General features: G+C 40.9%; 6 protein-coding genes across 7 annotated transcripts in view; 3 read left to right on the forward strand and 3 right to left on the reverse strand.

Annotated features, from left to right (window-relative positions):
- Positions 1-2,553: 2,553 nt before the first annotated feature.
- Positions 2,554-4,216, reverse strand: LOC131213402 (protein ILRUN-like). Its single transcript, XM_058207436.1, has 7 exons — positions 4,149-4,216; positions 3,895-3,950; positions 3,680-3,782; positions 3,446-3,565; positions 3,113-3,372; positions 2,874-2,929; positions 2,554-2,595 (listed from the first exon to the last, which is right to left on the reverse strand). Exons 1-7 carry the CDS (start codon positions 4,214-4,216, stop codon positions 2,554-2,556), a joined length of 705 nt encoding a protein of 234 aa, XP_058063419.1.
- Positions 4,217-4,465: 249 nt separating this feature from the next.
- LOC131213659 (protein ILRUN) lies at positions 4,466-6,661 on the reverse strand. Its single transcript, XM_058207745.1, has 6 exons — positions 5,927-6,661; positions 5,746-5,848; positions 5,497-5,616; positions 5,167-5,423; positions 4,924-4,979; positions 4,466-4,645 (listed from the first exon to the last, which is right to left on the reverse strand). The coding sequence occupies exons 1-6, from the start codon at positions 6,009-6,011 to the stop codon at positions 4,604-4,606; spliced, it is 663 nt and encodes a 220-aa protein (XP_058063728.1). The 5' UTR covers positions 6,012-6,661; the 3' UTR covers positions 4,466-4,603.
- A 293-nt stretch (positions 6,662-6,954) lies between these two features.
- On the forward strand, positions 6,955-8,247 carry LOC131213416 (sphingomyelin phosphodiesterase 4-like). Its single transcript, XM_058207451.1, has 4 exons — positions 6,955-7,331; positions 7,416-7,495; positions 7,582-7,898; positions 8,015-8,247. The coding sequence occupies exons 1-4, from the start codon at positions 7,206-7,208 to the stop codon at positions 8,245-8,247; spliced, it is 756 nt and encodes a 251-aa protein (XP_058063434.1). The 5' UTR covers positions 6,955-7,205.
- Positions 8,248-8,316: 69 nt separating this feature from the next.
- On the forward strand, positions 8,317-10,675 carry LOC131213415 (sphingomyelin phosphodiesterase 4-like). Its single transcript, XM_058207450.1, has one exon. It carries the CDS (start codon positions 8,317-8,319, stop codon positions 9,721-9,723), a length of 1,407 nt encoding a protein of 468 aa, XP_058063433.1. The 3' UTR covers positions 9,724-10,675.
- A 630-nt stretch (positions 10,676-11,305) lies between these two features.
- On the reverse strand, positions 11,306-15,118 carry LOC131213812 (rab GTPase-binding effector protein 1). Of its 2 annotated transcripts, none has more exons than XM_058207956.1 (5): positions 14,977-15,118; positions 14,700-14,894; positions 14,367-14,644; positions 14,178-14,282; positions 11,306-13,052 (listed from the first exon to the last, which is right to left on the reverse strand). In XM_058207956.1, the coding sequence occupies exons 2-5, from the start codon at positions 14,860-14,862 to the stop codon at positions 11,658-11,660; spliced, it is 1,941 nt and encodes a 646-aa protein (XP_058063939.1). In that variant the 5' UTR covers positions 14,863-14,894; positions 14,977-15,118; the 3' UTR covers positions 11,306-11,657. The 2 variants fall into 2 exon arrangements, with proteins under 2 accessions (XP_058063939.1, XP_058063938.1); XM_058207955.1 differs by having other exon boundaries at positions 14,166-14,282.
- Positions 15,119-16,672: 1,554 nt separating this feature from the next.
- LOC131213811 (histone deacetylase 4) overlaps positions 16,673-17,703 on the forward strand; it is a 22,932-nt gene continuing 21,901 nt past the window's right edge. Inside the window, exon 1 of the mRNA XM_058207954.1 lies at positions 16,673-16,782. The gene's annotated coding sequence lies outside the window, so the exon portion shown is untranslated. The remainder of the gene's footprint in view (positions 16,783-17,703) is intronic.

Below are 17,703 nucleotides of genomic sequence, written 5' to 3' on the forward strand. Positions count from 1 at the left end.
TCTTCAAAAAATATTCTACAAAGATCTTCACTCGGTTAGGTTATATTCGTTTTTTTTTTGCCGCCATCGGTTTGCCATCTTTGCAGACGCGAGATGAATTTCAGCACGCATTGTGGCGCAAAATGGCGGAACATTTTGGAAGCATAGGAAAAGACACTCTATTTTCAACGCGATAGAGAATTGAGCAGCGCAAACTTACCTACTACGGCGGAATAGCCGAACACCGGGGTCCTGAAACGCCGCCACCACCGTTTAAATTCGTATTAAATGCGAAAACTACTTTCGACGCGCCATTTTTCTCATCGCACAGATTCTACAAGTTAACCACACCATTTGCACGGGACAGAAATTGCAGCAGGCTGTGCTATCACGAAAATGCATACTTTTTCACCAAACGCAGCGTCTCGCTCGAACGAAATCTTTTCGCAAAGGATTCGTCGAACCGGGTAGCGTACCTGGTATTTTTCACAATGGATTTTCCCAGCAATATACGCACCGCACACACGCACACACGATTTTCATGCACGATTGAGACGCTTAACCAAGCAGCATCCGTTTTTCAGGCCTGGCTGCTGGCAGAACGAAGCGCTCGTTTCCACTAACAATCCGTCACCGAGCGCATTTAGTATGGCGGATTCTTGAAACTGAAAGACGGCCATGTTACTTTGGTGGTTAACGGACACGCATTTTGCCGTTGCCCGCACACTTTTCCGTGAAAGATCTGGCGCTTGCCCACCGCACTGAATTCAGGACTGCTCGCGAGAAGCGGTAGATTACCTCTGTCAACTCTTCTAAAAATTATCTTCAACATGGCTGGCTTCGAGAGGGTTAGAGGAGAGATGAGAGTGCGTAAATTGAGAGTTATGTGGCACCATGCGCGGCTCTAGCAACATTGTCATATATCTTGCCCACTCACGCACTACCGCGCGGCAAGCTTTTATGCTCGCTCGCACACTCACCGCGAGCGAACTTTCTCGCGCCCGAAGTACTCACTCTCTCGCAGCAGCCGTTTCGCTCTCGGCATCCGAGAAAATAATGTTTGAGTGAGTGAGTGTGTGAGATACCAATGAAATATGGCAGCATTGAACGCACTCGATTGCCTCTCACAATACAGAACCCGAGAACATTAAAATCTTTCTATCTTCCAGAATCCTAGCAAATTTGAGCTGGAATTTATTTTTTTAGACTGGTTGCGTTTAAGAGTTCAAGCTTACGAACGCAATGTGGCTTAACTGCTTCTTGTAACTGTTCCCACAGTGCGGCCATGCGACGACATGCGTTTAACAATTGAACAATTTAAGCACGCAGCTCGCTCAGCGAAACAAAATGCGTCGAAAATGTAACAAACCATTCTGCAACATTCTTCTTTTCCCTAGAACGATCTTAATACAAATTATTGCCCTAACAACAGCATCCTCACAGCTAACTATGTAGGAACTACGTCATAACCCGCATGCCGGAAGCACGTTTGCACAGAAACCAGCGTTAGACAAAAGGACTCCAAGGTACAGGAACCAGAGAAGAAAAATTAATCTTATGCGAGCGAAGTTTTGCGAACGCGAAATGAAAGAAGAGGCATGCTTAATATTTTTCAACAGCAACAGCCTTCTGCGCACTTTCACCCATATTGCACCCGTTTCTGGATGTACGCACGGAGAAAATATAACTTACATCAGAAATCACATCCCTGCGTAGTTGTAGTTGTAGCAAAGTCCGGAGATACATTCAACATTCTTAGAAAATATGAAAAGGTTCGTGTGCCTGTGCCTGTCTCACAATAACTATTCTAATGGTAAACGCTCCATCGAAAACAACCCTTCGGCCAAGACCAATTTGCCCGCTGAAGAAAAAAGTCAACTGCCTGCTAGCGTCCCTGCACCTTGCCTATATAAAGTCCGGAACCTACTTAGTCATGATTTCCCTGATCGTCAAATATTAATTAACCATATAAACATCTCCTTTCGATTGACGCAATAAACATCTGCTAATCTCAACAAAACCGCAGCGACCAGCTTAACTATTAGCATTTAACATAAAACATATGAAACTCTGCTAAATGATGCCGCTTCCACCGACACACCGTTGTGAGGTTAGAGTTGTGTTGTTTGTCCTTTTCGCACGGATTTTCTTTGCTATCGCGACGGTGCAAGGCAGCTGACTTTACTTCACTAAGCTGGCGAAGTTCAAATTAGTTTTTTGAATGGTCCAGTAATGATTTCATGATACAATTTTACAAAACTTCGGACAAACAATCTGAACATATTTTTATTGAATTAGAATTTTATTTGTAACAATCTCCGGCTCCAGAACTACCAGTATTTGCAGTACATTGTGTAGTGTTAATAAGAACATTGAGTAAACAATTACGGGTAAACGTTGGCTTCTATGTACATCCTGAACAGAAATCTAGGAGTAGGGCATTTTTTTATTGTTAAAAGCTCCGTATTTATTCACAAACGCAATGAACCAAACATAAGAATCATAAGCATAGATTCGCTTTGCATTGATACGTATGCCTCTTTGTTAAGCATAACAAATTTACAAGCCGTAGAGCTAGTCCCACCTTTCCAAATCGTCCATCACAGTACCGTTTGCCTGAAAAACAAGAAATCAAATGGAAAATATAAATACGTGGATATGGTTTGCAATTGTGCAATACATTAGTTGATAATTATCGGAGATTTGTGACGATGGGTGCTTTCTAATTTCTTCGCTCTCGCAAAGACAGTTTCGAATTGTTTTATGATTAATGTTTTGGAATCAACTTATCTTCTAGAATTTGTCATTAACAAATACGCTATAAACTTCGATCCTTAAGGAACAGATAGAACAAGCGATTCAGTGTAGGAAGTTTTATGAAGGTGAAAAATTACCTGAGTAATGGCCATTGTTCCATTTTTGCAAACTTCTATGGTCACTGTGATGGTTTCTGAAATAAAAACAGAATGCCTTTAGCAACAATGCACAATAATATGGAATGTAGACAAAAATATGGGTAAAAGGTGATTGTATGGCAAGTGTAGAATTGCACTTATTGTGCAGAACGCAAGCTAATCTGTTACTCTAGCGAAATTCGGGTTACTTGATTTGTTGAAAACTATGCGCTATTCACCTCCAAACTCGACGCCGAAGGGAGTGTAAATTGCCCATGTGGTTTGAAATGGACCTTCTTCCGCTGGACTAACCAGTTGCACCGTAACAGACACTGTATCCATGGGTGGCAATGTATGCACGTAGAACTTTTGATTCGCTTCCCACCCTGGCGCTGTGCCGTACGATTGTAGGAAGTGTAAATCCTGCTTTAACGTCATGTACGTACCACTGAGCCAAGTAGTTTCACCATTATTCTGTATCATAAATGATAATTGGAACCTACGAGAAATTACAGAACAATAAACAAACGAGTGCAGATCTTTAACAGAATAATTTCAAAGAAAATATCTACGTTGTGGTGGGAGTAATTTTTTCTCCCTTTCCGACAGTTATATCACTTAGAAACATCATAGAAGGAAGTGGCAATTGTGCCATGAAGTTAAAGTAACGGCCTGCTGCTTCCTGCAGATTCCTGTAACATTATGCAAAACATATTATTAGCTCCATTCGTGAGGAATATTTGTTATTCTTCTTCGCTAGAAACACTACATTGTTAACTTCACATTTCTCATACAATCATTCTTACCGATTTGCCATATCTAAGAAAAATGTCGCAGTTGAATGGTTCAGATTTTCTCCTATGCTTTGAAGTTGTTTGATCAGCTCCTCTTTGTCCGTGATTATCAATGCTAAAAGGTATGACAAAAGAAAAAAACTGTTTTCAAAAGGCTGAAACTACGTTACTTATACATTTGACGAAACTACGATCAAAATACATTTGACCAATTACACTATACGTACAGCTGAGTGTTAAGAAGTTTTGCTCGATGTTATATGTTTGCTCGATGATGTTATGTCTGAAAAATTATACTCTTCGATTTGCACGTACTATACCGTACAAGACCCGTTCTGGTTATGAGTCGAGGATAGTACGAAGAGTCGAACCTATTTTTCAATGGTTACTTCGATTGTTTGCACGAAAGAGCGCGTCGGTCAAACTTTAAGACCGACCGCCTGGATCTCAGTGTTACTGTTACGTTACGTTACTTAATTACACAGAGACAACTTTTACTACAACAGTAAATCGCGTAAAAGCAAAACAAAAAATCACACTCATCGGCATTGTGTGGATAACGTTTATTCCTTGTTGTTTTAAATAACTTGTTCAAACGTCTAGTAATGGTTTCATGGTATGATTTTTCAAAACTTCAGACAGAAAAGCTGGACATATTTTTATTGAGTTAGAATTTTATTTGCAATATTCTCAGTTCCAGGACTACTAACATTTGCAGTAAAATGTATATATGTTAAAAAACATTGAATAAACAGGATTCAACTTTTATGTACATCCTTAACCAAAATCTCGCAGAAGGGCATTTTTTTATTGTTCAAAAACTTGATATTTATTCACAAACGCAATTAACCAAACATAAGAATCATAAGCATAAATTCGCTTTGCCGTGATAAGTATGCATCTTTGTTATGCATAACAAATTTATAAATTGTAGAGCTACCCCCACATTTCCGTATCGTCGATCGCACTACCGTTTGCCTGAAAAACAAGAAATCAAATGGAAAATATAATTATGTGTATATGGTTTGCAATTGTGCAATACATTATTTAAAAATCATCGGTGATTTGTGACGGTGGGTGCTTTCTAATTTCTTCGCTCTTACAAAGACAGTTTCGAATTGTTTTATGATTAATGTTTTGGACCAATTTATCTTCTAGAATTTGTCATTAACAAATACGCTATAAACCTTCGATCTTTAAGGAACAGGTAGAACAAGCGATTCAGTGTAGGAAGTTTTATGAAGATGAAAAATTACCTGAGTAATTGCCATTGTTCCATTTTTGCAAACTTCTATGCTCGCTGTGATGGTTTCTGGAATAAAAACAGAATACTGTTAGCAACAAAGCACAATAATATGGAATATAGACAAAAATATGGCTAAAAATGGATTATGGCAAGTGTAGAATTGCACTGATTATGCAGAACGCAAGCTAATCTGTTATTCTATCGAAATTCGGGTTACTTGATTCGTTGAAAACTATGCGCTACTGTAATTCACCTCCAAACTCGGTGCCGTTGGGAGTGTAAATTGCCCATGTGGTTTGAAATGCACCTTCTTCCGCTGGACTAACCAATTGCACCGTAACAGACACTGTATCCATGGGTGGCAATGTATGCACGTAGAATTTTTGATTCGTTTCCCGCAATGATGCGGCGTAAGATTGTAGGAAGTGTGGATCCTGCTTTAACGCCATGTACGTACCACTAGGCCACGTAGTTTCACCATTATTCTGTATCATAAATGATAATTGGAACCTACGAGAAATTACAGAACAATAAACAAACGAGTGCAGATCTTTAACAGAATAGTTTTAAAGAAAATATCTACGTTGTGCTGGGAGTAACTTTTTCGCCCTTTCCGACACTTATATCACTTAGAAACTTCATAGAAGGAAATCGCGATTGTGCCATGTAGTCAAAGTAACAGCCTACTGCTTCCTGCAGATTCCTGAAACATTATGCGAAACATATGATTAGCTCCATTCGTGAAGAATATTTGTTAATCTTCTACGCTAGAAACACTACATTGTTCTACAAGCTCACATTTCGGAATAGTTTGTCACACAAGCATTCTTACCAATTTGTCATATCTAAGAAAAATGTCGCAGTTGAATGGTTCAGGTTTTCTCCTATGCTTTGAAATTGTTTGATCAGCTCCTCTTTGTCCGTGGTTATCATTGCTGGAAGGTATGAAAAACGAAACTACATTACTTATGGGCAACGATCAAAATACATTTGACCAACAACACTGTACGTACAGCTGAACTGTGTTAAGAAGTTTTGCTCGATGTCATCCGGCAACGATCCATCCGGCCGAGGTACTTGCTGGTCCTTGTTCTCCATTGCTTTTCTGATAAATTATACTGCTCAATTTGCACGTACCGTACCGTACAAGACCTATTCTTGTTACGAGTCGAGGGTGGTACGAGGAGTCGTGAAATATTTTTCAATGGTTACTTTTACTTCGATCACAATTGTTTACACGAAAGAGCGAGTCGTTCAAACTTCACGATCGAACTCTTTGGATCTCCGTTTAATTTGTTGATGCTAAACACGCACAGATAACTTTTGCTACAACAGTACAGCGCAAAGGAAAACAAAAACTGACACTCATCAGCATTGGGTGAATAACATTTATTTCTTTGTTGTTTTTCTTGAAGATAAGAATAACAACGGAGCCATCAACACTGTTCTCACCGAAAAACTCTTTGTGTCACATGTACATATACTGCACACCACGATAGTTCTCTATTAGGTCTTGCCATGCATTATATTGATGGGTCGAAAGGGTTTGTTTACATCCCCTAATAACTTGCAAGCAGTGAGCGATTGCAATTAAATCAACGGATTCGACTATATATCTATGTTGTTTTTTTTATAAATGTTATGTTGTAACGGGAGAATATGTTGCTGACAAGGCCCAGGGTTGTATTTGGTTTAGGTTTGGTTTTGCTATTGCCTCGTACAGAGTAAGCCTTCTATAACATCGTTCCTAAAAGTTTTGATCATTTATAATATAATAACTGTATTATAAAAAGACAGAGCAATACCAGAGACAGAGCAGATTTTTGGGGTTGCTGCATTTTTTAAATACTATTGCCGATGTAAATAAATGCTTCCGCCATCACCAACGTAAAAACACGGTTTGCGTAAACGCGCTGCCTTTTGCGGACCTACATATTTTATATGGAGTTGGCTATGGCGGTGGCTGTCAGCCGTAAACATGTATGTTATGTTGGCGATGGAGAAAAAAAATATTTGCATCGTGAAAAGTGTGTAACTGAATGAAGCCCAATAACAAGGTAGTGCTCTCTGGCTTGATATAATTCGATTTTTTCGGATATTGGCCTCGACCTTAAAGGTTCCCTGAAGCAGGCAAAGACCGCTCTGCAGTTGTAGCCGGATAAGTAGGCCTCGACCTCTGTAAGCATTTTATTCATCATTACCGTGTTGTGCGCGGTTCGTGATAACTATTGTTAGTTCAATTGATACGGGATTGTGCTTCGATAAAGCTGTTGCTGTTTTTATGTATTGAAAATGCTTCAACATGGCGAAAGCTATCCAACTGAAAACAAACAGGTTAATCATAATTGGCAAGGAATAATCGAAGTCTATTTTCACGGATTGCCCTTTCATCTACGATCAAACGCGACCAGACAATTTGTAAGTACCTCTATTATTATCCTTGGTTGAATTGATTACTGTAATATTGAACCTCACATGCTTTATCTACTTGCGTTTGTGTAGTTAAAACAATTCCAGAACACTGGAGAAGAATCGCTGGAGAATTTATGTTTTTATGTGAAGGATCTAATCGACACCGCGACGTAAATATTTTCAACACTATTCGACAGTGGCGTTAATGTTTCATGGTTTAAGGATTGCAACTATTCTCTTTCAAATATTTTTGTAGCGTTGGAGATCTGCACGACATATTCGCACCGTTAGTCGAGTCCATCTTTGACACGGAGAACAACCGCGGCTGGAATCTTCGCAGGATAACTGAAAAACAAAATGACGAATTCATAACCCTACGCCACTTTTTCGACGTTTTCGATGGTCCAATGTTTCGGTTATGCTATCACCTGCGGAATTATCGTTATGAGCTGCCGGTATCCTTATTGCCTTATGCAATGCAGGATATGGTGCGATCGGAAGAATGTCCTGCCTTCTACCGCGAGGTGTTGTCATTCGATAAGCACAGCCACACGAAAGACGCTCTTTTCCTTAGTAAGTTTTCTAGTGACTGTGCCGTACTTATAATGACCAGGCGACTGTTTTCGACTAATTGTTTACTGCTCTTTTGATGTATGAAAAATTCACGTTTGTTTTTCTTCTTTTTCCAGACCCATTCGATTATTTCTTTTTTCATTTTGCACACTACGGTACGATTCCTCAAGCGATTCTTGATCCTAGATGGAACTCGAACAATCAGAAACGACCACAAACGATTTATAATGTGCTGGCCGCCGATTACATGTGCAACTTTCTTCCGAATAAACCTTTTTCCGATGTGTTTCCACAAATGACGATGCCGATTAAAGAGCTGTGCTCACTGTGGGTTAACTCCAAATTTTAAGCAGCAACGTCCGCACCGATACGTTAATTGTCATTCTTTGGCTGATTTTCTTGCAGTATCTATCCAACGATGTTTTTATTACCTGGGAATGGGGCACACGACACGTCTTCTCAACGAACACCTGGAACTGCCGAGATCTACCAATACGGCCATTGGCGTTCTCGGAGCGTGATGTTCATTTTACTTGACATGTGGCTTCGACTAGATGTGAACCCAGTGCTGTGCCATCCTGACCCGCTGAGCTGTACACTGAGCATAGAATTGCTCACCAACATACGTGCCCTTGTGAAGCAGATACACAAATTCAGTAGCATCAATACTGATTTAGATTATCCGCCAATCAGACAGTTGCGCAGTGAAGCACAGCGGCAACTTAAAGAACGTATCGAGCCATTCCTTTGGCAACTAATATGCCATTGGCCACCTGATGAATCTTTGAAGGAACTTCTCGAGGTGTGGCTGAGTTACATTCAACCATGGCGCTATGGAACCTATCGTGATTCAAAGCAACTTACGCAATTCCAAACAATGTTTATTGCCGACAATATCAGTGCTTACACACAACCTCTCGTTCATCTTTTGTTACGGTTCTCAAAGTACGACCCTGCCCATCCGAGCTTTTGGCGACCATTGCATCGCGTGTGCACCGTATTTAACCAGTACGACTTGGCCAAAATCATTCGAAGTTATGACAAAATTGAGAGTGAAAAGAGTCAATTGGAAAACTATACAACCTTGTACGGGACGCATTACTACTCGATGTTTTCAGATTCGAGTCAAGAAATGGAATTGTTAATGGATCAGCTGGGCAGCCGAATAAAATTCCTTAGGCATATGCTCACATTCGGAAACCATTACGACTCATGGAGCAATCAGTTGCTCCACTTCGTATACAAGCTTTTGCAATTATATACATTCGATCAACAAGAGATGCTCTTATTGCATTCACGGTTGGAGTTTATATACAATGTTCTCACCGAAAAGCTCAATGCTCCAGCAAGGCAGGGGCTACTTAACGATTCCAAAAATAAACCCCGTACTGCGCGCAACGGATTCTGGATACCAGGGTTTTTTGGGAATCCCGATCTAATTCCTGTAACGAGCGCTGAAAATGCAACACTTGTGCGAACTTTTCATCGACTCAGCGAGAAGTTGAACATAATGCTTGAAAGCAAGCTCTATGTGATCTGGCTGAGTGAAACTGTTTGGTGCGCTCTTGTTCGGCAGCTTTTGGAACCACCTGTAACCTTTTACACCTACGTCCGTAATGCTAAGCGACAAAGGGAGAAGCAACAGATTTATCTCGGTCCTCGCATAAGCTTTCGCTTCCTCGCTTCATACAGGAACATCGCCTACGTCTTGCTCGCGATAGTACTCGGTGTTCTCCTATATGGTTCACCGTTCTTTGGCCTTCAGATCCTTATGTTATTATCGTTTATTCGTATCGTGCTACGTGCAATTTTCTTCCCTCAGTAGTTTGGTTTTTGCTATATAATTAGCATTATCACAAGCTCCTAAAACCTGGTGAAATCCTTTATAACGATCCCTACTGACAACAAATGATCAACACATACTAGGTTGTATACTAAGTTTTGACGTTCGATACCGAAGGGCGCAGCTATGAGCCTAATTTTTTTTTTATATTGTTACACTCTTCAAATGAACTTATGTGAAGTTCATTTAGCATTGAATTCAAGTCATTTAGCATCAGCATGTCACAGTATTTTTTACAACGAGAAAAATCAAGTATCGTGCAGTGACTTTATTTTTATTTTTGGAAGGTTCAAAAGCAAAAGAGATTTATAAATGAATACTGAATGTGTATAAGGACTCTTCACTTTTAATTTGGGGGTTAAAAGGGAGGTTTCTGAGTTTAAATGTGGTCGTAGTAGCCTTTAAGACGATCCATGGACGATCAGGTTTGTGGAATGCGAATGGAATTTTGTTACCGGATTACTTGCAAACTGATAAAACAATAAATTTCGATTATTCTAGTAACCGTTAAGGCCTACTAAAAGTGCAAATTTGTGAAAAAAGACCCGTTTTGAAGAAGAAAAACATTCTCTCTCATCAGGGCAATTCACCCTGTCACAAGATCCTTGAATTAGAGTTCGAATTATTAGAATATCCACCGTATTCATCAGATTTGGCCCCAGACGACTTCCATCTAAATTTTCAACCTCAAAAAACATCATGCGTGAAAAGCGTTTTCCATCAAATGATGACGTCATAACAGCTGGAAAAAGGTCTTGTGACACGTCGATATTAAATGGCTTCTAAAAAATATTAAGAGACCGATTAAAATCAAACTTCACATACGTTCTTTTGATGAGTGTACCAATATAACAAAAAAATAGGCTCGTAACTGCGCCCTTTGGTATCGAACGTCAAAACTTAGTATACAACCTAGTATTTATATTCACACATTTCTCATAACAACCTGTTCAGTATTTAATAAAAACGAAAATTTCTGTTCAAGACTTGGCTGTGTTTTTATATGTATTAGTACGGAAAACGTTGTGTTTTGTCCGTAGATTCCCATTCGTATATTCTGCGGTGTTCGCGAGATTCGGCTTGGAAAAACAATCTTGCCTATTCTGCGTTGCCTTTCAAAAAACTTAGCTATGACTGTTCATGAATAGTTAATTTTAAACCAATTTTTTTCGGCATTGATCATAAAACATGATCAATGCTGTAAGAGACGAATGTTAGGCCACTATGGCTCAAAGTCTCTATAATGCAAAAGAGAAAAAAAAATGATCAATGCAGTACGTCTATTTCAAAACACCTTATCTCGAAATGGAGCATAATTCAAATTAGGAATTAAGGGTAGGATTGATGTTTGGCAGCGTGTTCATGGAGGAATAATGGAAAACCCACTGCAACAGCGAGCCGTAGGCACTGGGTTAGGACGGCTCGGTGGTTCTAGTAGCCACAAAAGCTTTTCAATATGATCGAAAAGATCCGAAAGACATTTTCACGAAGTCTGTTGAGAAAGAACGAGAGCAACATTGCTCGTATAACCAAATAATATTTGCGTGCTACATTTATAGGAATGTTGAACATTTATTTTTGACACTTTTAGATGCAACATTATCGGAAGGATGCATTCCACCAGGATGTAGACGTTCTGATTTAACCAATCTACTTCCTATTTCTTTAAGTTTAGTTCCTCTACTTTTAGCTTTGCATCAACGTTCTATCTGTTCAGTATGAGCAACCAAATATGCTATATTTGCTAGATATTCGTCCATGATAAGGAATTGACGTGTCTCGCCATTCGTATTTTACGGAAAGGAACATGTACGTACTGATACTCATGACTGCCTTAGGGATGATTAGAATTAGTTTGTTCAGTTTTTTATTCCTATACTTCTAAAATTCAACAAAAAAAGGCTATAATTTACATGCTAGGGTGATTGTGGTGGCTCACGGCTAAAGTATGGGGCCGTATCTTGTACCAGCAGTGTATGACAAACATCGCACACGCGTGCTGCCTTCCGGTTCGGTCCGGAAGGAACCGACTTAGTTAAGCATGGCTGGCAGTAGATACTCCCACAGTGTCGACAGTGCTGCTTTCGGCGTGTGACAGTAAACTCCTTTTTGCAATTTGGGCATTGGTTAACATCGTCCTCATCCTGCCAACGAACCTGCGTGTCCGCAGATCGAATCTTCTCCAGCTGCATCTGGAGCGACTGTGATAGCTTCACGAAGTCCTTTTGCACTGCCTCATTGTTCGCCAGATCTTCCTGCAGCACAGCAATTTTGCTCTTGAGATCACTGTTTTGCTTGTCTGAACGTTCGTTTGCCGCTTGCAACTCGATAATCTGCATTCGCAGCTCAGAATTTTGCTTCTTATGCTCCACGTCGGCTCTCTCGAGATCTTCTCGTATCGCGGTAAGGTGCTCAAAGTCGTGCTGTTGACACTTCAACTGCTCCAACAGATGATGATGTTTTCGGGCGTACTCCAACTCGGCCTTTTTCACATCCCGATCACGACAGCACTGTTGCTCCTGCAATAGTGTTACCTCATCCTGCATGCTACGCGCTTTCTGCTCAGCAAACTCACAGCCCGCTTTCGTAACAATCAGATTTTCATGTAATGCTAAAACAAGCTCCTGCAACTCCTCGATTGTTTGGGGAAAATTTATGTCCTTGTCTTTGAGCGCTTCCGAGCTCGCTAGATACTTGCCAGCGAGAAAATCGTTGTCCTGCTGGAGGTTGTTCAGTTGGTAGTAAACTTGCTCTCGTTCCTCTGTTACCTTTTGCAATTCTTCACGCAGCACTAGCTTTAGATGAGCGTAATCACACCGTAGCTTCTCGAGCGCTACCTCAGTGTTAGACGCCCGGTCCACCAATTCCTGTACTTTTATTTTGTGCTCCTCACGCTTTTTGTGCCATTGCACTTCAAGATCGGAACGTAGTGCAGTTTCCTTCGTCAGTTGCTCCTTCAGTCGCTCGAGACTTTTCTCGCACGAAGTAGCACGCATGCGTTCTCCCTTCAGATCTAGCGTGTATGTAGCCTCGAGAGTTCTGCATCTTTCGCAATGGTCTGTGGTTACTGAAGTCTTCTGAATACCCTCCTGATCACTACCTACTGGATCAGGTGTCGACACACTTGAAACATCTGCTACTCTTCTAGGGTTAAGCATTCCAATCAGGGCCGACTCCTGCAATTTTCTCCCGTTGCAGTTGTTGTATGTTTCAATTTCTTCGTAGGCTATGCGTAGCTTTTCTTTCAACGATTTAATCTCTTCTTCCAGCGGTACTACCAGCGATCGTAACACCTCTGCATCTTCCTGGGCCTGCAACAATCGGAAATGCACAGTAAAAATAATATAATATCTACAGATGTAGGTAAAAAACACTCCCACGGATGTTCCAATGGATGAGAATTGGTTCGCTGCATGCAAAAGAGCTCCCTGTTACAGTTTTAGTGCCTACTACAGGCAATTGTTGTGTGCCAATTGTTTATGATTCGGCACGCAAAGCAGTTTATGAAGTCACGGTTTCTGCCAAAGCTGCTTATAAACAGCCAAATTGTGAAAACATGTTGATAAAAATGCCTTACATATTCGGTTGATTGCGATTTATGTACGGATCAGACCATCCTTAGACTGCGAGTGTGTATTTTATGCGTTGATAGGCAACACATTTTCGAATTAAGTGGGGTAGAAGGGGTTAAATAATCAACAAACCAAAATGGCTCAAATATTTTTGCGATTTGTTCGCTCGAAAAGTAAAAACAAAAATTCACTCTTTCAATTTTTCGCACTTCATCTCTTCGGGTTCAATTACACTTTTGTTTGTATGTCGATAATACTGTACACCTAAACGAAACTCCCCGCTCATCCAACACATTGCTACACGAAAGATAACGTAACTACATCTGTTTCGAACACACCACGCACGCATTACTGAGGTTGAGGTTACAAAGACAGGTTTTCCACAAATTAATGTAATGTTCACTTAACTGTTTTACCATTTATAATTGCACAATCGCTTACCACATCCACTGTTGCTGTGGGGTCCATGTTCGTACATCAATTGAGCCGTACACACCAAAAATACCAGTCCGAAAGAGAGTGGCTTCAAATTACTTGTTTGATACTGGTACAATGGACTCAGTAAAGCAGCCAGCTGCGCCCAGTCAGCGCGTCAGACAGAGAGGTACAAAGTGAGATAAAGATAAAGTGACAGAGAAGAAGTGCTGACAGTTCGCTCACAACAGGCTGAAGACGAAGCGACCTTGTTGGTACGTACATTATGGTGAAGGCACAGACGCTCTTGTTATGATAGAAAATATCATTTTGAAATTAGATCAAACTTGTAAAACACATTTTGTAACTCACGTGAAACCCACAAACCAAGACGAAAAATGAAATTGTTTTTAAGTGAAAGCCAATGACCATACGTACATATTTCTTTACCTTCCGCATCGACTCCTCTAAGTTGTCCCCGGTGGAGTCGGCTGTGCCGAGTTTTAGTATGATTCTTTTCGCCTGTTGTACGGTTTTTGCAAGGCTTGGTGACACCTAAACCGAGATAGGAGCGGTTACCTTCAGCACGTACGAAACACAAACAGAAAACTGAACATGGTTCAGCTCGGAAACTATTACTTGGTTAGTGTACGCCAGCTCTTCTTTCAGTTGTACAACTTCCGATGCCAGCTTCACGTTCTCCTCCCTCAGCTGCTTCAAAGAGTCGCGCATAACCGACGACTCATCGAGTGTATCGTTTACAAGCTGCTTAAGAGTGCGGTTTTCGTTTTCCTTCTTGTTCTGGTGCTCTTCGGCGTCTTTTTCCCGGCTATACTCGATAATCATCATCTGTGCCTTCAGCTCGTCCAGCTCTTTCCGTGTATTACTCACTTCCAACGCAAGACGCTTGCATTCACCTAGGGAAAAAGCAAAGTTAGTTCAGGAATCGCACGATCCCACAGCTAAACGTACTTTCTTTGGCAAGATACAACTCTTTCATCCTAGCGCGCTGTTGGTTGAACTCCTCCCGAACTCGTAACAACTCCAGTTGCGCACTTTTCCTTTCTCCCTCGGCCGGCAACTCGCTTCTAGCTGGCGGCGGCTGCTCGAGTGTCGTATCCTTCCCGGTGTCCATCTTTCCTCCTCTCTCTCGGATATTTACGATCGCTAAATGCAGCAAGTCAACCAAACCGTAGGCAGCAATGAAAATATGTCCCTGCTCCGACAGGCTCCCTTTCGATCTGTGTACCTTCGTTTGCTTCGTTGCAGGAATTTTCCGTCACTTGTTACTTTGTACTTTTGGGTTTAATAGATTTCTTGTTATGCATTGCTTGTGACACCGCAGCACGCAACCTTAGCATTCGTACCTAGAAGAGACGCATATATAGCACGTTCTTTGCATGACAGAACATACTGCATGGTACAATTCGGCCGATGGAAGTAAGTCAGTTCATACGAAGTCATACTGGGGCGCCAGACGAAGCGCAAATCGGACCGCAAAAAAGGTCATTTCGTTTGCGCTTCGTAAGGCAGAAAAAATATACATAGAAGAGAAATAAATTGATTTCTAAGATTTCGATTTTGTTGCTATACCAGCAAATAAGAACTTACATTATCCTCCCGTTAGCAAACGCTTTGTTTACAAACAGAGGATAATGTAAGTTCTTATTTGCTGGTACAGCAAGAAAACCAAAAAGAGGAAAAACATATTCAGAAATCAATTGAGAAATAAATTCTATTTCCTATTTCGCTTCGAACGTCATTAAATAAAATTTCCTATTAAATTTTTTATTTCTATTTCCGGTTTCTCGGACCAAAAACACGTTTGACATTTCGTTATTACATTTTTGCTGCCACACGAAGCGCAAACGAAATGACGTTTTTGCGGTTCGATTTGCGCTTGGTGTGGCCCCGCAGAAACCTTTTGGCATTAATCTGAAATGCCAAAAACGTTTCGTTGCGCATCGTGTGGCCGGACAGATAGCATAGCGTTGACATTTGGCGGAGGTTAATTTTTTTATAAGAAATTCGATGTTGGCGATGGCCGATTTGCTATGTTGCTGAAAGCTTTTGTTTACTTCGTTAATAGTAATTCAACGAATGAAGCAGCCCCACGCAACATAGTGCTCTGACCTCCACAGACCTACTTTAGTCGAAAAATGTCACAACATATAACGACATATGCTGCAATCGAACTGATTGTAGTCCACTGCCGGGTATATATCTGTACCAATCGTTATCGTAAATCGTAATAGATTAACAAAAACTGGTGTCAACGAATATCGAAGCGTTTTATGTTTGTAATGTTAAGCTTGTTCGTACCATTTGCGTGCAGTCACAACGATACATACTAATATTGAAAAAGGCCCAATTGCGAATGTTCAGCAAACCTAATACACAAGATAACTAGTCCTGAATCGTCCTCATGCATCTAGTAAATTATTTTATTACACTTTAACAGCTGGATTGTGCTTAAATATCGTCATATTTTAACTATTAAAACACAGTGTGGACAAAGGGATCCCAAGGTGTACAAATCTAGCTGTCAAATGGTGCTAGATCGGCGGGGCTCTGGCGTAACCCCCTACCCCCTGGGCGTACCACTACCACTTGTTGACTTTACCTTGTGCTTCCGTGCAACATTGACACATCAGTGTACGGTCATGAAAACACTTTGATTGCTTTTTCACAACAAGTTGCAGTGAACGATAAACAACGCTGGAAAAGTGTCCCGTATGGTCTGTTGCGTGTGTGTTTCGGAGCTTACGTATTTCCGCTGTCGAGGTTCTTCCGCTCGAGTCCTGACTACGGCAGAGTTCATTGCCGACGGTTCCATTGCAACCTTACGATGCGGTTGTGAAGTGGTTTGCGAAAAGTGAAAGAACCTTGCAATGGATGGGACCCGCGACCGCACGAAAAACGGGAGGCGAAGATAGTCAACGCGAATGTCCTACCTGAAAGGTGCTAGGGATCGTCACGAAATCGTGAACGAATGGAATTTACACTCTGTCCACAGCGGTATTGGCAAACTAAGTGCTTTGTGCTATCCAACAGCGTATGTATAAGTGTACGTCGTGTTTTTTTTTTTGGCCCGCAGTGGTGAGAAAATATTCTACCGTCCTCTCAATCACACCATATACCGATTGGCCGGGACATTTAGATTATGCTCCGGGCCTCAACACAGGGACAACTTTCTAGAGCTTGTGCTTAGAAGAATATCATGCTTAGTATACCGACGCCAATGTGCTCTTAGTTTTGATTGGTAAAAACGCGTAGTTTCACAGCAACTATGCGGCTATGTTGTACGCCTTTCCGTTCGGCACAGTGACCCGGAACATTACGCTTAGATTGTTCATAAATACATACATAAACATACACGAATAAGTATCGCAGTGCTGTTGCAACAACAGAGAGTGGTCCAACCTCATCACGCAATGCACAATTTTTGTAGCGGTAAGTCGCCATTGGTTCTTCTGTATTGGGCTAATATCGTGCTGTGTTATTTTGTGTTGTTTTGTAGCTGCTTTTTCGTACACTGTACGCCCACTGCTACAAGGGGCTGACGAAAGCATGCCGTTCAAGATGGCCAAATTGGCATTATTCAGCTGTACCCGGCAAATGCGGCAAAATAAGTTTTAGTAAACACCAAACATAAGTTAGAAGTTGTGCGTGAAAATATGGTGGGGGTAGCAAGTAATACAACGCCTACAAAAATGATCATTGCAGTAGAATGAAACGAAAAAGCAAAAGTGAAAGAGTGAAAGTGGGGTGCTGTGGGGTGGTTGCAGGGTGAAAAAGGATGCCAAAAATAGGAGTTGTCGAAGCGAAATTTCGTTAACTTTTCTATCGATATTTATAGAGTGCTTGGCAATAATCAGCAAACGGCAAAGTTCTAATTTTAGCTTTCCCCCTCTTCACTTATATATTTATTTATATATTGATACACATACATACACACACACACACACACACACAC

Source organism: Anopheles bellator, chromosome X, assembly GCF_943735745.2.
Source record: "Anopheles bellator chromosome X, idAnoBellAS_SP24_06.2, whole genome shotgun sequence".
Classification (NCBI taxonomy): domain Eukaryota; kingdom Metazoa; phylum Arthropoda; class Insecta; order Diptera; family Culicidae; genus Anopheles; species Anopheles bellator.